The sequence below is a fragment of the Nothoprocta perdicaria genome, unplaced genomic scaffold (assembly GCF_003342845.1).
Source record: "Nothoprocta perdicaria isolate Ctin4 unplaced genomic scaffold, notPer1 scaffold_154, whole genome shotgun sequence".
Taxonomy (NCBI): Eukaryota; Metazoa; Chordata; class Aves; order Tinamiformes; family Tinamidae; genus Nothoprocta; species Nothoprocta perdicaria.
Window position 1 is genome coordinate 572536 of NW_020454694.1, and position 24069 is coordinate 596604.

At 36.6% G+C, this 24069-nt stretch overlaps 1 protein-coding gene across 1 annotated transcript in view; it reads right to left on the minus strand.

The window, feature by feature from the left end:
* SUGCT (succinyl-CoA:glutarate-CoA transferase) overlaps positions 1–24069 on the minus strand; it is a 278027-nt gene that overhangs the window by 42656 nt on the left and 211302 nt on the right. Inside the window, exon 12 of the mRNA XM_026035002.1 lies at positions 6930–6993. Within this exon, the coding sequence (XP_025890787.1) occupies positions 6930–6993 (64 nt within the window). The remainder of the gene's footprint in view (positions 1–6929; positions 6994–24069) is intronic.

The window sequence follows — 24069 nt, forward strand, 5'->3', positions numbered from 1 at the left end:
TAATTTGGCTGTTTTACAACGCACCCGAGGCATGCAGATATATCTTTACAATCACACACCCTGAACTGTGTGAGCACCTGGCTGTGCTTGTTACAGAGTGAGGGGCAAACAAGTACTTTCTGCGTTGCTGTTACTTATACAGAAAAAAAAGTGAGAAACACATTTGAACAGAGAAATAATTATTTTGTTTCTAAATAAAACTGGATTCTATGACTGTCATCACTGGTGGGAAATCAAYGACTTTCTTTAGATGTCCAAATAGTACTTCAAAAAATATCTTTTCATATGTAAGAGTATCTTACATTTCCCCTCCAGAAGAATCTACTGCATCTAATTTTAAGCAAATCATAGCATGCGTTAGTACACATGGAGGAAAAGAAAATGTAGGTATATAATCACTGACTATTATTCAGCCAAACTTCACCCAAAATTTTGCTTAATTACATTACATACAGAGTTGACATACATCCTTACTTGTCCACTGAAATATTTTTATTTTGCCTCCCAATATGTCAGTGGCAGCTCCTGGAAAGAAACTTTGTCTACAAGACAAACACCTTTGCTTGCCACGTACACACACAAYGCAGAGAGAGACTACAAAATCCTGGGGTCCACAGGGAGGAAATCCCAGCTGAGATCCTACTTAACACGAGTCAGAAAGAGGCAGTGTCTGACTAACGCCATGGGGCTGCTTGTACCATTCGGCATGGGAATGACAGCAGGACACACGTGCAGTTAATCCARGACTGCTGGATTAAAGAGGGACCATTTCCCAGTGTCCCTGAATAACTAAGCTCACAGAAACAGCAAAGAGAAAGTCCGCTTTTCCCCTTTAAAGTTGTAACTTTTAAAGGACTACCTGTGGCACTAAAAYCACTCTAAGAACTAAAAACAAATTTTAAAATATCCATCAGAAAAATACTCTGGAAACATATGGCAGAAGAGAAATAATATGCAAAGTATGAAATATATAGATAAGGGTTTGTAATTAATGTTCTGMTTTAAATGGTATCTTAAAAGATTAGAAATTAAGATATCTACATTTTAAAAAATGCAAAAGCCTGTTCTACATAATCCTGAGGCTTAGCGTATTCCTTGCTATTCCCACCATCTCTTTTCTGCTTTTGCAATCAGTACCAATACATTGTTTATATAYTTATTTATTTAAATAGTTTGAGGATAGCTAAGTGAGCTGTCATACATCATTTCTACTGAGTTCCTGTAATGGTCCTGAATTCCTCAAAATTGAAATCAGCTCTGTGAATGTAAAAGACATAAACAGTCAGCCTTGATGACTAAAAAAGGCGAATGAGGTAACGGTAATGCCGGTGAAGCTATTTGTCTCCAATGTACCATAAATAGTGAAGTGAAATTAAAATTTTTCAATCAACATCAGCCATGCACATGCATGCACACACACATACACATATGAGAAAAATGCCTGATGAGAAGCAGACAGGATCAGAAGTTCAGGCAGAGGTTTGTGCAAAAAATAAATAAATAAATAAAAGGGATTTTTTATTTTGTTGTTGTTTTTCCTGTATTGTGGGATCTCCTAGCTGCAGGAAACGATGGATTGTACTACAGACATCCTTAATTTCCTGCATACTCCCCTAATGCAGGAGGATGCCTTTTTCTGACATGTATCTCGTCCTCCTGAAGCTTCCCCACTTGACTCACAGTAAATGAACAAAAACGGATGGTATGTATATTTAACAGCAATATATGCTCCATGTATTGAAATACACTGAGCAAACATATTGAAACCCCTCTGTTGTTTTCACCTCTAAAATTAGCCTTCCCTGTACATAGCAAAAATAAGTATAAATACATACATAATAAATATAAATATATTTTTATCTGAAATTCCTTCCCTAAGAACTTAAAATGTTTTTCAAATATTAATTAAGATCAGAATAGCAACAAATGATTAGGAAGGTCAGTTAAATGCTTTGTCTGAGATTTAGGAAGAAGTCCTAAATCTCAGTACAGTAAGGAAGTCTTACTAGATTTCTTGCCTCAAAGACTCAAAACCATTCCTTTAAGAGATTGATAGCAATTGGTCTCCATGGAACCATGACACCATTTAATGAATCATGCAACAGGAAAAGCCTATCTCTGAAAAAAAAATTCTTTCCTGTTTCAGTAGTATATTTGTAATATACAGTGACAGGAGAAGATCGGAAAAAGAGACAGTTCTCTTGAGCAGGTTGATTAATTAACATAGATTGCCTGAATTCAGTCCAAGAAAACTATGCCAAAGAAGAATCCTGGGCTTGGATCAGTCCCCCAAACACTTTGTCTCACAGCACTGAAGGAAGTCACRAGGGCAGGTATGACATTGCCCTTTCTGAGTAATAGCAAGGTACACAGTGCAGATCATGGGCCAAGGGACAGAAATAGTGTTTACCAACTCAGGAAACGGGGATGAGAAGAACATGAATAGGAACACAATCAAAGCTAAGAATAGTCATTTTGTCTGGAATAGGTGTTTTATCTGGTTTCCACAGATACATTGTTTCCTATTTGATTAGAGATGATTCCAAAGTGTAGGCCTGTGTCCAAGTCTCAATTTGTTAAGCTTCAGAAGGGGTCAGAAGTGGGGTTTAGTTCACAAAGGTTTCCTGCTAGTAATTAAGCAATTAATAAAGCAAATTCTATGACATTTGGTATGTTAAGAAAAAAGSAATGCACAATTTTTTCACATTACAAACAATTTTTTGACTAAAAAACACAGCAGGCAACTTTTAAAAGTTAGCAGTGATGCTCGATAATGCAAATATTAGGAATATTTTTCAGTTTTCTAAACCAGACATAAAATATATGATAATGGGAAAGGCTTGGGCAAGATTGCATCATAGCCATTAGCTTTTTCTATAAAATTGAAATGGATAGCTATCCATTATACTCCACATTGCAATTCAGAATGAATTACTCAGTGGTTCCCGGAAACCCACATGCTCCTGCTGTTTGGAAAAGTCCATTACTCTTTGGCAGAGGAGTTCAGGATTATTCCAGATGCTGAAGCTTCTTGAAATTTTGTCCCTTCACTTAACTGTACTGTCTCTGCACCATTCAGCACCATCTGCAATCTGGTGCTCTATAAAACATTGCTCCCCTATCATTTTCTTGCCCTCAAAAGTACTTTTTGTGGTCTACATTTCTCATTTTCTTAAAAACGTGCTGTTCCTCTTCCAGATCTCCACTAAAAGGGCTAAGCGGAATAGAGATGAGAGAGGAAATGCTGAAGTTAATCACAGAATCATGACATGAGCCAAGTTGGAAGAGACCTCAGAARTTCTCCCATCCAACCTTCTCCTGCTCAAAGCTGGGTCAGCCCTGAGCTCAGACCAGGTTGCTCAGAGCTTTATCCAGCACTTTCTTGAGAGTGTCCTAAGGACCGAGCCAGTTCAACCTCTCTGAGCAACCTGCTTCACTACCTCACCGCTCTCAAGGTGCTCTCTCACTGCTGTCTTGTTTCAATTTATGTCCATGGTCTCTCATCCTCCCACCAGGCAACATTATGATGCGTCTGTCTATTTCTCCTCAGTGCCCTTCCTATCAACCCTGGAGGATTGCTATGAGAAACCATCCCTTCTTCAGGCTTAACAAGCCCTAGGTCCTCAGCCTCTCCTCATGGAGAGGCTCCAGTCCCCAACCACTGTGGGGGCCCTTGCTTCCCTGAACTAATGATCAGAGCCAGAGCAGCCTCATGGTCCTGCAAGTTGATGGGTTAGTCCTGCAAAGAATGGTGAGTGCAGCCCTGTGCCATCCTTCTGCAGCTTGACCAAGGTGTTCTCTCAGTATTGCACAACACACTGTGGCCAAGCCACCGTGTCCAAGGTCAGCTCTAGAATCTTTACATGACATGAACAGGCTGAATGAAATATGCAGAAAAATTATACAAATCATCTCCCAGAGAAGTATGCTTTTATTAGAAGTGGTCTTATAGTCTTTCATATAGTCASACTTCAGTCAGATTGAACGAATTCCCCCTTTTTCACAGATGCCCTTGAGTCTAACAACTGTCTTAGTAACAGCAGTGTACACATGCAAAGACAAGTTCTAGTGAATACTAGAAGCAAAAGAAAACCAAAATACTGTTAGTATTTCTCCTAATATCAATACCAAGGCACACACATTTTGAAAGAAAAAAAAAGGAATAGAAATATATAGGTATATATGAAATATATATGTCAGAATGTAACCTCTCCAATTCCAGTATCATGGGGTACTTTAGGGTCTGCCTACCTTCAGTCATTGGCACATAGTATGTTTAAGGTTGGGAATTTAAAAGAAAAAAAAAAATATATATATATACACACACACACATACACAAACTCACATGCACATGAGTAAAAAAGAAAGTATTAACAAAGTGTGTAAGAAAACAAAATCAGTAGATGCATAGGGGGTATTCAAAACATGTTTGAGGGAAGAGTGGGGATATGAATCAACAAGTTCAATGTTAAAAAYGTAGACAACATTAAAGTCGATGAAGAACTCCCTCAGAATATCAGCAGTGGCAGAATCTACAAGTGAAGATTCATACAGAGATTGGAACCCACTTCCCAGGTGGGTTATGCCTGTAGAAAGGACTAGTCCAAATCAATATAACAGAGGCAGAAGCTAACCGTGATCTTTGGGGCTGAAATCTGCCAACAAGCTCACACTCAGTAAATGTATGTCGCTGCGCTTGCAACTTGGCAACGCAAAGTCTGACCTCTGTCAAGAGCCTCAAGTGTAATGTCCAATTCAATTACTAAAAGATACGTTAAAATCTGGCTTATATGGAGAAGAAATAACAGCCAGCCAGTTTATCTTGGGATCATAGATTCCATGGTGCCTTCACACAGACATTTCTTCTCTGTTCAACATTCATTTCCAACATTGACATTAATGTCTTTATTTAGGAACGCYAAGCCAGAAACTGAGAGCTTAAAAAAGCTGTTCTGTACCTAATATTTGAATATAGTCACACTGAAATTAAGTTGTTACTTGTTCAATGAGCACTGAGAAGATGTTCTGGATCTGCTGGAGGTCTTCTCCATATGCTTCCCCCTGTACTCTCCAGATACATCTTTGACAAGGACAAGTCCAGGATACTTCCCTTATCACAAACAGTAGCCAAACTCTTTACGCACTCTGATTTTGGGACAGAGTAATGTAGTCCTTTTCTACCAATAGGTCCGTTCTGCTCACACTGAATGAATATCCTTCAACCTGCACTCCTTTGGCTCTCCCATCCCTATCTTTCCATGCTAGGAAAGAAAGGAATTCTCCTTTTCCTGCTCAAATGTCTAATAATCATTTCAGCCATCTGCTTCAATACAACAAGCTCTTCATAGAAGCCCATCTAAATGGCAAAYCATAAGAGATTAAAATGATTTATTTCAGTTCAGTGCAGTGTCACTGGTTTGGAGTTTTAATAAAATAAAAAATAACTAAGGATTTGGGAAGTACTGTGCTTTACCTATGTAAAAACTCACTCTCTTGCCAATACTCTCTATCGCTGCTGACAGACATTAGAACATTCCTTTCATCTCCTTCCTCTTCTTGCAGTTTAACCTATCCCCTTAAGGAGTATTTGCTTTCTCCAAGATAGATTATACATTGTATGCAACACGGAAACCTTACACACTTTTTCTGCCATCTGCAAGGCTTTTCTACCCACTTTTTTTGAAAAGAATTAAATCACTACCCTTGTTAGTTTCCCCTTTGGATAAGCAAACCAGGATTACTTTTTTTGTTACAAGCTAAAACCTAGGGAYTGCTATTTCCAGATATGTGCATCTCAATCAGAGAAGCATTTCTGAATCCAGTTACCCAAACTTCCAAGCCTGGTGAGACCAAATGTGGAATGCAAACTGTGATAAAAAGGCACACACATACACGCACACAAAACACCCCCTCTTTTTATGGGAAAAGACATGATCTAATCTGGGATTGATTTCTTTCAAATAATTCTTTCTGCATCCCAGTGTGATTCCAGGATGTGCAAATTAAGATAAATTTTAAGGGTCAAATTCTTCTTACCACTACATGTGCTCAAGTCAACCGAAATTGATGACAACTGGATGCTGTGTCAGAGGGTGGAATTTGGCACAGAAAGTCACTATGTAAGGAGAAGATGTTTTAAAAATAAAAACGACATGGTGCTCTGAATGCAGGAGGAAATAATTCTACATGTGGCTAGGGAGGGAGAAAAGCATAAAGAGGCAGAAAAAAAAGTTGACCAAATAGTTTAGAGAGACTTAGGTATGGCTCAGTGGTCAAAACAGAGCCAAATGGGAGGYTCTAAATGAGAATTTTCATAATGGCTCTGGACAAACATACCTCCATTTTATCACTGACCTCAAGTAAAGCTACATCAGTTCTAAACCCTGACCCACTTTAAGCATTAAAAGAGGCGAGACTGGTTTATTACTTCTATGTTCTTCAGAAAGTCAAAACAGCTACTTAAGAAGCTAYATCACTGCAGAACTTTGTGTCATTTCATTAAAAAAAAAAAATACTGGTGAAGAATCCTTCACTTCCCTTCTCTTTCTTCTTTTTCTATTTTTACATCAGAAATGTCCCTAGAAGAAGTCAGTGTAACTTTCAAAACAGGCCTAAATCAAAAACAGATACACATATTCATATAGATGATTTAGCAGCAATATATTTTATCAGTGGGAGTTGACAAATATTATCAAATCCATGTTCATGTTTTGTGATAACTGACCGATGAAAAGCAGAAGCTATTCCTATGCACATTTTAACCCATTTTTTTGCTACCAGAATGAATATGAGCWCAAATGTCTTCCTGGTTAAACTTTTGTTCATTTGACTGAGAAGTGAAGATGTGTCATRTCCTCAGCTGAATTCCAGAACTACTCAGGAGGTCATTCAGCATTTAGTTTCAAGCTCCATTAAAATAAATATCTAACCTGGAACAGCTATCTTCCCAGCTGTTGGATGATTCATTTCCATGATAAGTCCATTGTGCAGCACCTACAAAATAAAAGTAAAATAGGTAAGCCAAAAGTATAACCAGATTTTACATATAAGAGGAAAGCAAGAAAACTTTATTTTTAAAAATAACATGATAAATAATTTGCTTTCTTTGCAAAATGAACATCCTGATGTTTAATGCCTACTCCCTACTTATGCATATAAATAGATGCCTTTACACATTTACCATATCTCTAAGCTCCCCAGTCAACATCAAGCACAATTAAGCTACAAGCATGTGACGCTTTCAAACCACAAACAGACAACTGGTACCAATATGGAACAAGAGCTGAAATCTTCGCTCACTTTCATTTTTAATCTGCAATATGATTTTCAAGATTTAGCTTAGCTTATGTTCTCTGATTTTCTTCACTGTTACTTCAAATGGTTTTGAACACGCAATGGATCATAGTATGCAGCATTTTCCTACTAGCTTTTATGAACATTTGGTAAAGACAGCATGATTTTGATGTTATTTTTGTTCTTTTCAATGCGTTTGCCATAACTCAACACTGGATATATCTGTTGGATGATTATTTATCACAAATCCCCCCCCTTTTTTTTTTCTTATCCTCATGCAGAAAACAAATGTATAACGTAACATTCTGAAGTAACAGAGCAAAAGCTAATTCATTGCTATTCTTAGTGAGCTGTGCTCCTCCTAATTCTGGATCCAAAGTCAATATGCATTTTTTTGGTTCCTTTATCTAATTATTCCCTCATCTATCTGACACTGTTATCTTTATCACATAATCTGTTTTTTTGTTTTGTTTTGTTTTCTTTTGCTGAAGTATCATATACAGATCAAAAGCTGCCCATTAGCTAATTATTTTTATTTCCAAATGCCTGAAATTAGAAAACCTTGCCAATTGTAACAGTTACAGAAATAGAAGAGGAGAAAATGACTCAAAAGCCATTACCTATCGTACCTACCTAATCATCTAGCATCATGAAGAAGAGTAGCTATCCAAACTATTAATRACAGGCATTGGTCATATTATTCTTGAAAACTTCCTGTAAATGATAAGACAATTTTCCTATGTAGCTTTTGTCCACATTTTCTATTCTTATCATTAGAAATTCTTCTCCTAATACATAATCTAAACATCTTTCCTTTATATTAAACATCCTTCTTCTTGTCTTTTCCCCAATTGGACAGAGAAAACTGATCACTAGCATCTTTATAACATTCTTTTACATTCTGGAAGATTGTAATCACATCCTCCCTCAGTCTGCTCTTTTCTAGACTAAACAAATCTAATTCCTTTAACCATTCTTTGCAGGTCAGATTTTATGAACCTTTTATCTGTACAGAAGAGCATGCTTAAGAAAATCCCATTCCTGAACAGGTGGTGTCAAAAGGTCAGGTCAGCTTTCTCTTGGCTTTTGGGGTGAGTCTATTTAACTGACATTTAGAAATTCAGATATTTCTGATAAAAGATACTGATGGAGGAAAGTCTATTCACTGGTCTAATAACTAATGATTTGCTGTACCAAATCATTTGTTCTATTTCTCTTTTAGAACGAAGACAAGTTTGGTAGACATTCAACTGGGACATTCAAAATTTTTCTTCCAAATGACAGAATAGGAAAATATAATTGCTTGTCTTAACTCATGTTTAGAACCTTTCCAGTTATGCTCTTACTCAGTCTTGAAACTCTGTCTTTCTTTATCCATAACTTATTTATGGATAAAATAAGTTATATTCATAACTTACAATGGAACTCTCTTGTCTATTTTATTAATTATTCAACTATTAGTTAATTACCGCTCGCATGCAAGAATATATGCATATCAGAACTGGAAACCAATAGGACATTGAGGTGCTATGCACTTCTTCAGATGACAAACAAAAGGCTGTGCATAAAAGTGGCAAGATTTGGTTAAAGAGATATAGATTCTCTAAGAACTAATCAAGTTTCCACAGTATTCATGACTTAGCGGCATCAGCATAAGTAGACTTATGCTGATAGTGTAGACTAATCTGCATATCAAATCTCAGATTCTCCAAATCTCCTAAGATCCTCCAGAGATGCAAGATTACATTCTCCTTTTTTCTTTCATTAAAGAGCTAAGAAACAACTTGAGCATCCTTATCTTCTGTTTTCTTTTTAAAATAATTCCTGAAGATACAATCGAATTTCAGTTCTATCTTCATGTAAGAATGGTGTTTATTTTTCTTCTCAGATACATTGTTTTGTCCAATGTACTGAAATTCCTCTTATGTTTATTTTCCACAGTTATTAATTTTATACTAGTATGTTCAAGTCCATCTTATCTCTGGACAGATTCAATGCTTATAATTAACCCCCAAGCAATCAGGCACAGATTAATTTTTTTCCCCATATCATCATTGTTTCAAAGAACCTTGTAATTTCTTATTTTATGTGTTCTATTATTAGGATTTTCAAAAAAGAACCAGAAAAAAAAAGGAAAGAAAAGAATAAATCTTCACTGACTCATCTTTCTGTGTGTTATAAGAGTACTGAAGGAAACACATATGACCATTATACTCTAACCTTTTGGAGAAGGCAACAATTACATTCATTATCATCAAAGACAAAGTTTGGAGAAATATTGCGATGGGAATTGAATGCCTTCTTCGTTAGCTTTCACCCCACAAATGACCATAACCCTTCTGATGTGGTGGAGCTCTCTATCGCCTTTGTATTCACCATAGCTCAAGATAAGAAATTAATCAATCAAAAACATGATATAAAGATGATGGCCATCAGTTGCCCATTTAGTTGTTTAAAGAGGTTTTTCCCCATATAATTTACTTTCCAGGCTAAAAATTTTCTATTACCGCATTATCTATTACCTTTGGATATTTTGTGACTCAGATTAGAGTTTGGGTAGTATTCTACACTCATTAGAATTAAATCATTGTATGGGAACCAGAAGTAGAATCTGCTGTCTTCCAGTAATAACCTTATGCTATTTCATTCTACTCAAAATATATCTTCTAAATTAAAGTAGAAATCTCTTTTTTCTGTCTACAGGTTAATAAAACAAAAACCTTATTGCACTATTTTTAAGCTTATTGTCAATGACAGCACTATCTTGTTCCCCTGCGATATTTTAAAGCAAGCCTTCTTTTTTTCTGTTCAGTTATAACCATTTATGACTTTCCTCTTTACTCTTAGTACTCTAAAGTAAAAGTCTTATTTTAAAGAAAAGAAGTTATAAAACAGGAAATAGTCAAAAAATCTCTGCATATTTTAGACTTCAGTAGAAGATAGGACTTCTCTTAATTGTATCTTGTGTTAGCACAGTTCCTCCCATCTACATTTTTGCTACATTTTTTTTTCCTGCTCCTCTGTGTATATATACACACACATATAATTCTATCATCAATTTCTATAACTCCACTTTGGGATGGACTTGCGTATGTGGACAGTATCAGACTTGCCCATGCTAAGAAATGAAAGTATTGTTTAGTGGTGGATAAAAATAATGGAAGCTAGTACATTTTAATGTTACTTAGCAAGTATAGATTATTGCATGATTACTCAAACTACAAGAAAGAGAACAAATAATATGATTTTTTTATTTTAGCATCAGAGAATAAAAGAATTTAATTACAGTTTTATTCCGATAGTATTTTCCCAACGTTACAGGAAAGTAATCCCATACAAATTTTAGGCAAAGATATTACTATTTTATTTGTGTAATGTAAAGCAAGCGTAATTTAATACATTTCATCATGTGTATTCTCAGTTGTTTCATTGTTTCCTCTTAGCTTGTCATGAGAACAACTGTGAGGGATACTTACATCAGCTGCTATGAAGCTCAAAGCAATCCAGATATAATACCTTAAAGATTAATCTTGCCATTTTCCCCCATGTTATTAACTACAAGTTAAAAAGTAGCCAAAATATTTATAACAGGCAGAGTTAAAATCCCTTAACTATCTGCTTTCATAAGGAGAATCAAATACTAAATCTAGTTATTTCTTTTATTCTCACCTTGTTCAAAATAATTACTTCAATTGACATTAGTTTTCTGCATTAATATCTGTGTTACTAGCAAGCATGTTATTTTAATACATTTTTATTGCTCAATTAAAAATTGACATATAAGGCAGAAAATAAGTATAAAATAAATTTAATTATGAAATAAGATAGAATATGGTTATAGAAAATTTGGTCTTCAGGCAAATGACTTGTAAAGTTCAAAATTTAGATTAAAATATGGGCTTTTACCTCTTGGGAGTTAAAAACACCTCCTTTACAAGATCATATAGTACATACAGTACTGGAGGATACTTTTGACTTTCATAGATAATTCAACAAAAAAAAAACCAAAACAAACAAACAAAAAAATTTAAACTGCTATGACTGCATTATTACTCCTTAAGACAATAAGGCACACAGACCATTAATGCAATAGTGGTTTCTTTTGGGATACGTGTGTGTGTGTGTGTGTGTGTATGTGTATATATATATATATATATATATATATATATTTAAAGCACAGTTGATGAAGAGTGAATTTCACAGTAAATTAACAGTAATCAGCAATTAATAATAAAAGCACGCTGTTCATTAACAAGCATTTACCTTCCTCTCATCCTTCCAAAAAGAGTAGCTCTCTTACCTACACTACACCCAAAATATTTTATGACTGAGATAGTGGTACAAAGGGCAGGTAGAAGAGTATCAGAAACACAGCTTCTATTTTTCCACACAGATAACAGGGTGTTTGGCCACCTAGTAAACACATGGCAAATTCTGTAATTATGATAAGGTTTATTTTATATCTTATCAGTTCCTTGCAACTGTAAGCTTAGGTGCTTATGCATGTAACTGATTATCCATGGCAATGTAACTTCCCTCAGACCTACTATCAAGGTTTTCAGTGCATTCTACTTGCTTTCTTTTAAAAGTCTCCCTACATCCCAAATCCACACTTGCACAGATGGCACTCTCACATTATCATCTAAAATTTAGCAGAAGGGATTTTCAGGGCCACAAAGGAAATGATGCAACCATCTTTTCCATATTTCTGTAGCCACAAGATAGCTGGCTGTTTGTAAGTGTAATTACCACTAGTGCCTCCAAAACCACAAGAAAATAATAATGTTGTTTTTCTTGTATATGCTGAACAGAGAGCTATGACCATAATCATCCACTAAACAAGCAACAATGCATGTTGTGYAAAGAATGCCATATTAGTATCCCACATTCTAAAAACCTTCCGAATAATAAGATCCTAGCTCACTTGAAATTTGAAATGGATATCAAAGATATCTTGTGTTCAAYGTCTGGTTCTGCTTGGGCTTGTATTCTTAGAATAGTGTCAAGAAAAAAAAATGTTTTGCATATCAGCATTATATGCCCCCCTTCGAATACAATATTTCTAATATTTTCAAGTCATGGTGCATAAGAAAGTTTCTAGTTTTCTATTTCTAATAACTTTATTCATCTATTTCCAAACATAGTTTCTAATGTGATGTGCTCACATCAGCAAGRCAATATATTCTCTCCACCATATGAGGAGGCATGCAGGTATTGTATTGATGAATCACATCTGTCACCACTTTACCTCTTGCATCCGCCTCTTGTGTTTGAAGTGTCTCGCCGTATCATGCTGGAGCAGCATCTAACTTTAACATAATTAAAGTTCTTTACATATTTTTTGAATGAGTGAAATCTGCTTTTGTTTCTGGCTGCTTCTCAATTATTCTCTTTCTCTTGCTCCTCCTATTCTGACATACCAGTATGTATATATAGCTCCTTATCCCCCTAGCATTGGATCTATGATGCTAATTGAATCCACCTACAGAAAACTACAGTTCACAGCAATGTCCTTATACTCAATAACCAATTTCTACTAGTCCGATGGTCCAAATGACTGTCTTGCAGTCATTACTTATGCTKGTAAGTTTTTTTCTTTCCTTCTGTTGGACTGAGTTGACAATTTAGATCAAAGTTCTTATGCCACAGCTTCACATGCTTTTCACGCACATGTAGGCATTATTTCTTTTTATTGACATCCTCATGAGCACATTTTTAAATTCCTGATGCATATATCATTGGTTCAAAAAATAGCCTGAACCTTGTAATTATATTCAAATACTTATTGTCTTCCTGCTCCTTTGGTTGCTGAGCCTATGTGTTGTTGTATTACAGAATATGTCAGTTGGATTCCATATTGATTCTTAAGATTTAATTCACATAATTTTTACTTGGTATCTTTTGCCTAAATAGAGTTTTAAAATCTTCCAATCTTAGAGCAGTCCTGTAAACAAATTCCTGGGTGTTGGCACTTCACTGCTGAGTTTAAGTTAGACAGTAGCCATGGCTTTAATCGTAAAAGGCCTGTCTTCATATAGTACATCAGCATTTCTCACCTGCATTGCTGTGCTCACTGAAGTCGAGAATTGCCCTTCAGCTTGTGCACTCTAGAACGGCCTGTCCCACAAAGGCAATCGCTCCACGGGATGAGGAATTGCTTCCCTTCTGCCTTATCCCACTGTGACATTTGACCAGCTGAAGGTAGTTGAAGTCACCCATTATTACTGCCTCATTAGGCTTAGCTGATACTTTGATCTCCTTCAACATTTTGGACTCAATATCCGTTTCCTGATCAGAAGGCTCACCAGTGTAGCCCTAATACTGCTCCCTCAGCTCTATGACCTAATCTGTCCTTCCTGTTCACTTTATAGCCAGGTATTACACTCTCCCATTGATTTTTGTCATTCCAGCATTCCTCTGTAATGGCCGCTTTGTCAAGATCTCTTTCTGTGCCAAGAATTTCAGGTCACCTATATTTTCCTTTACACATCTTATGTTGGTATACTGACATGTACAGGGTTTGTATGCATTTGGGGAAGTGGGGAGTTGGCCACATGCCTTTTTTGTTTTAACTCTTAAGTTCAACACTCTATTACCTTTCCAGAATGTGCTTCTACGGCCTCCAATGTCCCTCCTTTGGTCTAGCTGTAAATTTCATTCTTGTCCTTTACACCTTTTGCATTACTGACATCCTTAGCAGATGTCTTTAAACAGTCCAAGCCCTCGTTTGTCAGCTTTTCTTCGACTGTTGCATGAGTAACCACACTCGTTAATTTTCTGCACCAGTAATCTATTTTTGTGGCAGTTTAAGACAACTTCAGAAGTGAGTATAAAAATGATAAGACTTCATCAGGCTTCCAGGATAAGTTTCCAGGATTCCTTTAGTAGTTCATTTTACTGGCACAGAATATATCTGCTACAGTGCTCTCCTCTCAGGCACCTTCTGAAAGCATGTTCACCTATCTCTTGGACTCACCATCTTTCTCCCCGAGGAGCTGCTCTGCAAATTGTTTTGTAGCCAGGGTGTACCAATGACTAATGATTTAGGCCACTTAATTTCCTAAATAGTCTTTCAAATTCAAATAACTGAGTTGATATCTGACCTTAGTTATTTAAATTAAAATTTCCATGTTGTTATTTTACTGCCCTCTTGTACTTACACTACAAAATAAAAATGAAAGTTTCATTGCTGCTAAATCAGCCATAATATAGCACACAAAACAAAAAGAAAATAAATAATCCAAAAATATTAAACAATGAAAAACATTTGTGAGAGCTGAAACGCCTTTGCCATTGTCTAATCGCCAAAYACTTACATATTCTAGGAGAAAAAACACTAAATTCAACTCATACCTCACAGTCTAGGTAAAAATGAGACAGCTGCTAAATACGTCTATATAAATCTGAAATGTTTTCATCAGATGTATTGGAAAATAATGAAAGAGTAAGAGAAGGCACTTTCCTTCTAATCACAGACTATATTCCAGCAAGGAACCAGTTCTTTAACTCTTGTGCAGAAGAAAGTATTAGAAYGAATAATAAGGAGATTAAGAGAACAAAGATTTATAACTCAGGCCAAGCTATGCAAAAATGTAAGCCCACAAGTTTGTAATTAAGTACATAAATTCTCTGTTTTTTTCAAGCTTGCAGACTTGACTCTGACTTCAGGGGCTTTATGGGCACTCAAAAATCAGGCCCTGTGTCTCAGACACTTGAGCACAGCTCCCTGACGACCTCTTGCGCCACCAGTCTGGAAATGTGGCAGAGCATCTGCCCTTACTGGTGACAAAAATCAATTTATTTTTCAGATGTGTTTATTCACCTTTTCCCCAAGAACTGAAATGTGACAGCAAAGCCACGTTTGGGATGGTTTTGAATGTGTAGACCCTCACCATGCAGAAGTATTTGAGCAGAGCTGGTTGGCGAGGAGCGCTGGCTCGTCCCCACCACGGTCCTGGCTGCGGCTCCGCTCAAAGCACTGGCTCGGGGATCAAAGAGCCCGTCTCCAGCTGCGGCAGAACTTTAATGTATAGCCCTGACATCTCCGCGCTGATCACCTGGAAGGTGCTGCAGAAACAGGCTGGTTTTATTAGGGCAATGGCCTGAAATACTGACTGCTGTTTCTCTTTTCACACAGGATTACTACTTATGTATTGCTAGCTGTGGCGTTAGAAGTCACTGGTTTTGCACAATTTTTTCCTGTTTTAGATTAATACAAGTACTATTTTTAACACTTAAGTTTTATGCTTACAGAAAACACGGACAAATCTAATTATAAACAAATTATTAAAATGCAAGCGAATGTGAAAAAAAGAACAGAAATGTCCCCCACTGCGCATGAGTTACATTATTTTGGTGACAAGAATGTCATATGAAAAGCTGTCATTTTATTTTACTTTATAGTGACTCAGCTTTCATATTAAACACTAACAAAATAAGTTTCCAGATGTTTTCCTTGGTGGAAATGGACTTGCAAATGTAAATGAATGAAGCTGTATCCCTAAAGCAGAAATAAGCTGGGACTGCCAGGTTGTCACGAACTATGTTCCCTAAGTGGGAGTCTGCTGTGAAAGAAATACTGAAAGTCTTTCCATTGCCACTGTTTACATACCCATCCTGCAGATAATTCATGTGTTCATTACCTCTGAGGAGCATATCCACAATTTTTAGGCATCCCAACATTTGACCCAGCTGTCTGCCTATGGGGCTAGCAATAATGAAGGGAAAATTTTCATGGTTTCCACAGGGCTTTCTAGAACTGAAGTTTCCTGAAGTACCTTTTTTTGCCATATGACCTAGGRAGATCACATGTGGTTGAAACTTTGCAGTGAAAACATACTGAAGTGCTTGTCCAACATATAGGAGAACAGCTATTTCAAAATATGTAACCTTTAACAACCCCAAATAGTAAGAACACTTCTAATAGTTCTGTTATAGAAATCAGATGTGTTTTCTCAGCTAGGCACCTACATGATGGCAATACATTTATAGAAGAAGAAACCTCAATAGCCAGGGAACCTCCGATAGTCACTCACAAAGGTGCTGTGGCTAAGGAACCATTAATATATCACTTGGTGTCTGGCAGTCCTTGGGGGCCTCACCTGTTTCTCCCAGTACAAAGTACATACTCAGGATAGGTTTTCCAATCTTGCACACCACACTGAGTCCCCAAGAGCCTTCTTCTAAGTACTCCATCCATCTTTCACCTGCCATGTAAGTGTTATGCTTATTTATACACCACTCACTGCTTTGTTAGAGCTGGTCTGTCAGCTCGGGGAACCTGCCCCTTCCTGGGGCTGCAGGACATTCACACAGGACATTCACACAGGAATGCCACTTAATGTGGGCACCCGCTGAGCACTGCAAAGCACATCCAGGTGGACGTCTGTCCCCGCGCCTGATGCCGTCTCACCTCCTCACCACGCGCGCATCAAAGCCCTGCGATRCACAACTGCTTTTGCAAACCACAAGTGTCAGGCTTACATTGAAAATAAGTACTTTCTAGATGTCATATCCTGATCTATTTCTATCCGCTTTTCCATTATCAATGTCAAATTTCCGAGCTTTAATWTCCAACTATAACATTCCTCTCCAGTTTGCAGCAGGGCAAAATAATTCTAAATCCAGACCAATATTTCAGAGCTAGGACAGTACAAATGAAAGAGCAGGTTTGTTCTCATGAACAACTGACCTTAAAAAAAAAATTCCTTGTTATAGCTATTTGGTCAATAATGTGCACTAAATACTCTGTAAGAATGAAATATAAAAACAAATCGTTATTTGAATATTGAATATCTCACTATGAGCAAAACAAACAAACAAAAAACTCTACAAGTTTTTAAATACAATACTTTTATGAATGCTGGTTCCAGACTTTTCTCRTTTCAGAGCAAATGATATTATCCCATTAACCTTAACAATGGAAGTGCAAGGACTCAAAAAACCCACAATATCAGCAGCCTGAATGTTAACGTACATCCTGCACATTCAACTTGATGTCCTCATGCCAAAATATCATTCAGCTGGAAAACACACACCAATTACTTAATGGAATTAAGTCTTTGGAAAGCATTGTCTTTATCTCAAACTACARAAATGTTAGAAAATTGGAAATTTCTTGATATATCCCTAAAACCATACACAACCTTACAAAGTGTGAAGCTTTTGTTTTGGCCCTGACCTTCCACATTGCATACCCATTTGTGGCCAGATGTGACACTCAAGTAATCAAAATTTGTTTAGCCCTGCAAGTTGCTAGCTGAGACACCTAAGGTTGTTCAATATGTTTGGAATTGCTGTATATAAGGTCATCATACGCATTTTAGGATCTTTGAAATTCCATCAAGGTGCAATAAAACTTATCCCTGAGTACACTTGAAGCAGGTTTCACTTGAACTAATATTTGGCAGGATTAATCTTCCAGGTCAAGCCATAGCACTCCTCATGATGTTCTCCATGCATAAAACCTTTCATTCTGCTCAGCACTACTTAGGCAAACAATTAGAAGAAAGGGGAACCATACCCCTAAAATGTAGAGAAGTGAAATCTAATAAAATGAAAGTGTTTTAAGCTTTTAACTATTGTCTAAGACTAGATCATGCCTGGATGAACTTTAGTCATGGCTCAGAGGCATTAAAATTTCATATTTGTTCAAGAGTCAAGCAGTAAAAGGCCTTTTATTCCTTGACAGGGGCAGATGAATGTTGAGACAAGTAGGATCTGTCTCAGACTTTCACTTCAAAAATCTAAAAGTGCTGAAGTAATTTTCAGAAGTGTTTCTTTGATATTTTTATTTTGATATATGGCACTATTTAGGTTTTGTGGCAACCAGAAACCCAAGCATCAGAAAAATAATCGGAATGTGGATCTGAGGCCACAGAAATTGGCTTCAGTGAAGAAAGGGTAACAGGGATGACGACACTCTACTAGGCTGTGTAGTGGCCATGGAATAAATTGTCATTTATGATATTTGAAGAGCAGCAACAACAATGGAAAATAGAAAACAACTAATTAGGGTGATGCAGTAATGAAGAGGAAAATGAAACTAGGAAATTTAGATTTCCTGCTGCTAACATCTACCTATGTTTCTTAGTTGGACAGAATTTAAAAATAAATAAATAAATTTGAAGTAGGCAAATATGTTAGAAAATACACTACCAGAAACAATCCTGGGCTTTCAGAAGATTGGATGTTTCAGTGACATGATCTCTAGCATCTAGGTTCAGTGATTAGGTGAAAATCCAATAATGCAATATTTCCAATGAGGATGAGGTCACAAAAGAGCCCTGTTGGGAAGCGACTTCCATAGATCTTCCTGCAAAATTTCCACACCAACAGATGTAAATTGGTTTCAGTTACACAAACTTTTCTAAATTCACATCAGAACCAAATCTGTGAATTTGCAAAGCTTTTTCCCACTCACCTAGTACCACTACTTATATAGATAAGAAATAGAAAAAGGTATGATGTTTTTCCACCCACCCATACTGTCATCTTGTATCTGCCATTTTCCACTTTTCCTCAAGTACAGCTGAAGAGAAATGATCAAAAACAGTTGCTGCATAAAAATAATTTAGAGTAGCCACTGATGTGTACTACACTGTAGTATGTGACTTGGTGACTTAGTGAAGCCAAAGAATTTCTTGTAGAAAAATAAACTCATATTCTGCAATTTCTTGCTCTGCTGTGAATATCTGGGATAATCTGGGAAATTAACCTTTGACCACATTCATCTCCACAGAAGACCCTAAGAACAAATATGGTCCTACCATAAAAATTTAATTTCAGTGCTTAGTATTATAAGCACTTACTATACCACCTAGTATAGAGAAATACTATTTCCCCAGGTTCTCAGAACGATGAAAGGCACACGGAGCACTGTAAGATACAAAAGGGACAGACCTCTAGAAAAATAACTGCAGTGTTGGGCAAATTTCAGATCAGGGAACATAAGTCATCTTCCTTCTGATTTATAGCAGCAGATGTGAGACAGGCTACCAAAACGAATTTGCACTATACAATAAAATTTTGGGTATTGCTCAAGTTCACTGTTATTACTCTCATATATCCATTGACATGGATGCTCCTTATCAGTTCTCTCCTTTTCACATACAGCAAAATATTCAAAGGTTGAGAGTCAAAACTCAGTGATTGAAGGAAAAAGCAGTAATGCATTCAGAAAAAGTTACCTGGATGAGTGCTAAGTGCAAAAGGTATAAAAACGACAGCAYATATGTGTCTTTAATCCAGTATTCACTTGCAGCTCTGAGAAATATTCCATTTTTAGTCAAGGCTCTTTTGATAACAGGCAATTGACAGCTAAGGCCTGCCTGCATTCTCCCTTAATCCATCAACACACACTTGAAAAGAGATACTCAAACCATCTCCAGAACAAATCTGGAGKTTTTTTTTTCAAGTAGGGCTCATAGAGATAACTTACTTGCAGTTTTGCATAAACACATCACTCCAGAAGACAACATCAAAGACAGCAGAACTGTTGTAAAACTGCTGCTTAGTATTATTAAGTGTTGGTCAGGTATTTAAGTAAATTTAGTCTCTGCAGCACTTCATGAAAGTAAACCATACTTAAGCTGGAAAGTTTATTAATTCTAAGGAACATTGCACCTCACAAAAAATTACTAGCAATTTTCCACATAGCTAACTGCTAACCATATGTAGCTATAGGATACTTAGCTTACATTAACCTTGTGCTTGATTACTAGATTGTAAATACCTAATTCTGATTGCAGTTTATTATGGGAAAAAAAAAAAAAAAAAAAAAAGCAGGTGAGGCAGGAATCCAATTTGTTCACTCTGACATGGTTCCACAATATGAACCAAGATGTATGATAAATGGAGATTGGCTTCAAAAGCTCTAAAATGCTAAGATAAATGCACCAGCAGTTGCTTCAAGGTTCACTCCAATTAGGTGGRAATAGTTTTAAAAAGAGGAGAAGTATACAATTGGGAATCTGGACAAGGAGTTGTGTAACAACCTAGGATTGCATGTTGATTAGCTAGAAAGACAGAGGCTACTTCCACTGACGTAAACGGGCGCCAGAACAAGACCCAAAACGTGCTGGGCTACCATCCTTCAGTCAAGTTTTGCACTTTAGTCTGTTAATGATGAATCCCAGATGGACATTCACAGCTACCTCTTGAAATCCTGGAGTAGTAAACACGTTTTGTTCACTATCATTCATCTACTTAGGTATAAGTTCTAAATGAAGGGCTAAGGACAGCCTTCAGGCATGCAGCGTATTTTTCTTTCTACTGCTAGGCAGCAATGTTGGACAAATGTGATTCTGTCCTTAGGAGGTGGCTGCCTGAATYTCTCTCATGCTCATACTCATTCTGCTTGCAAAAGCTGTCATTGTCAGTATTTGAAATTTGTCTTAAGTTCAGGAAACTGCTGATCTTTCAAAGTCCAATTAAATTAACACTCRTGTTTTGGAGTTTTAAACCTAGTCATTTCAGCTTAGGAAATGTGTAATCACAGATTGATTTGAGACTGTAAATAAACCARAAAGCCTTCATAAGCCTCCTCTTAGTCCAGTTTTTATTCTCACAGTAAATCTATGAGACACCCTAAGGGCACGAAACAAAGGTCTCCCTTTCTACCAGCAGAAATACTATAGTATGACCTTTCATATTTAAAAAACAGTTTTAAATTTAAACAATTTTTTAAAATATTTTTGATGGATTAAAGATGCTGTTGCTATATACTTTAATTCTCTATGTTTCTTAGTAAAAAAAAATACAGTAGTTCATAATCCTCTTATTACAGTGTTATACTTTGTCTTAAAAAAATGTATTTTCCTTCTCTTGTTAATTAATGCTGAGACTTCTAAATGAATTTGAGAACAACATGAAAACCATATGTTAAAAACTGACAATTGTGATCAAATTACAATAGAGATCTGCTAGTTCTCCCTTTAGCTTTGTAAATGTGTTAAAAATATTTCCCAAAACCATCACAAGGATTAACRAAATGCTCTAACATATGCAAAGACAGAAGTCCAGAAACTAGCAAATAAAATGGCATTGAGTTCACAAGTAAAGGAAGAAAATTAATAAAAAGAAAGGTCCTGTGAGATATGTATCAAAAAATCAACAGCTTAATTCTTTAGCTCAAAAAAATGTGTTTCCATCAAAAACTTAAATGCAATTCTACGTCTCTACTAGATATACCTTCCATTTTTTTGTGCCACTGGAAGAAGATCCCAGAATTTGATCTCCCATTTTTAATAATATTTCTCTTTGTCTTTGAATATCACTACAGAAATGCCAAATGCTTCAAAATTACACCTTCCACTTGTGTGCACTGACATTTCAGAGTAAGTTTTAACTGAGGACAATGGAAGTTCTCCCAACCTTATCGCCACTGATACAACATGTGGGCCGTAGTCCTCATGACGGGAAGCCTATAGGCAAACTTTTCAACGGAGACACAGCCTTACTCCAACCCCACTGGTCATGTCAAAAATGTTTATTATCATTAGGATAAGCTGATGATCAGAGTAGAAGCATTCGGCTCCATCTTGTTTAAATATACTTATTGTTTGATGGGTTCTAGCCTGGTTTTCTTAAAAGTAAGCCAGACATAAATGCTTCATAAATGCTCTTGAAAAGTTCTGGAGACTTGTCTCTTATACACACAGCTATTTGTACTCATATGCAAAGTTTAAAATACATTGCACAGAAAACTGAAAGTTGGATTTAAGCCTTGGGAAAGGATTAATAGAGTCATAATTTTGAGAAAGCCAGTAGCTGTTCCTTAGGCAATCTGAGGACTAAAAAGATATCTGTGTCATTCAGCAGCACTGAAAGTGGGAGGTCAGATGCCAGGGGTGGCACTCTGAGGGACAARGAGAGAATCTAGCGGAATGGCAGATGTCCTCATGATTCCAGTTTGCTAATGTCTGCTGGTAGTTAGATTTATGCATTAGCATGCGAGGGTCATGCAGGAAGCCTGTCGTTGTTCCAGAAATGTTTTCCTCTCAGAGGAAAAAGTCTCTAATGACATCAATTAGAAGAAGAGAAAGCTGAAATCACTTGGTAATATACAATGAATATATTATTTTACAAATGGTCGCACTCAGTTGTTGTGTAAGTAAAAGACCAGAATCAAGACTTCCTTTTTTGTTCCTGACCTATTTAAATGAATATTTAAATAGTTGATATCAACTATTTGATAATTATGCTTTGCATATTTGAAGAAAAGAAAAACAAGAGAAGAGAAAGAAAATACTAATGCCAGCTTTGAAGCTCCATGAATAGAGGATCTACACCCAACCTTTTTAACACTTTCCATTGCCATACTCCCATGTCAACTTACCCAGAATTCACTTTGTTCAGGGAGGCCAGTACTTGTGTCAATGTGGCCTAATTAATACCAGCTAGAGGTAATTCTACTTTTTTAATTCTATGAATCCCTGAAAAGATCTTCAAAGCACGGAGATGAGATCTGAAGGGGGGAGTAGGAAAGGAGTAAAACACGAAGCAGGCACATGTTTTTCATTTGAGGGAGGGAGTCTCTTACGAAACATATTTGACTGCCACAGGCAATATTGGAGGATTAAATGGAAACTGGCTGAACCTTAGCTTCCAGTTTATAAAGAGCATTCACTCTATAAAGTTTCCTTATAGCACCTTTTTACATAATGAGCTTTAACTAAATTCTGTCAGCGCAGAAAGTGGTGCACAYGGTTTAAGACGTGTCTTACTTCGGGAACTTAGAAGCTTAGAAAGGCTGCTTAAAAGAGAGCTCAGGTCTCAACAAGGTAGATGATGTTGTGCCTTTCTCACGTCTCCAGCTTTTRTTCATGGACCCAAATGCATCTACAGCAAGATGTTGATATTGTCAGCTTCATTCTCCCTGATGCCTGATGATTCATATGTTGCTATGCATAGCCTTTGTTTTCCTGAGACAATGTGAATTCTCCTGCACTGTAAATSTTTAGAAAATTTGCAAGGAACTGAAAATGTATGATTCTTTGTATCACTTCTATTTAATTTTTGTTCATTTTAAATTTATTTAATGCTCAATTTGTTTTTGTTCGTCCCATTCTGGGCCCARAACAGCTTTAGCTGTAATGGTCCTTTCTGAGGTCTAGATGACTCATCAAGCGAGCTGCCTCTCCCACTCTCAACACTCTGTAGACCTTCAAAAATTTCCTATGATTCAATTTTGCATGTGTGCCACTGTATGTTATTGAGAAAGGTACTAAGAATATCCAGTACCAAWATTTACCATCCTACTTACCTCTTTCCCTCTCCCCTTCTCTCCCTGCCCTCTTCCCTTTTTTTGTTGTTTGTTTGTTTTCTAATTTTGAGCAAAAATCAGTTCTGGAATATCACAAGCAACAAAGACAGATGAAATTTTACATGACTATGCCTACAGAAAACAAAACAAAGGTTGAAGCCTGTTGTTTCAGGCACTAACAGCCACAGAACTTCTGCTGCCATTCCAAGTACACACAAAACTAGCTTTATCCACACATGGTGTTACTGGGATCTCAGATTAAACATGCTATTCAAATCTGCAGCTGCAATTAGGCTTGTATTTTCAGAACAAAAATTTTAAAAAGTCAGTCAAGTTAACTCTGTTTTTTCCCTAACAGGAGACTGTGAGGATTTTGAAGACTTCTAAAGGTAAAGGCATTTTTGTATTTTATACGAGCAATTGATTTTCCAATTCATTGTTCAAGCCAAAAGTATAAAAAAAAAAAAGAGAAAGAGAATGAATATCTGGGGTCAAATGAAGCATTTGTTTTG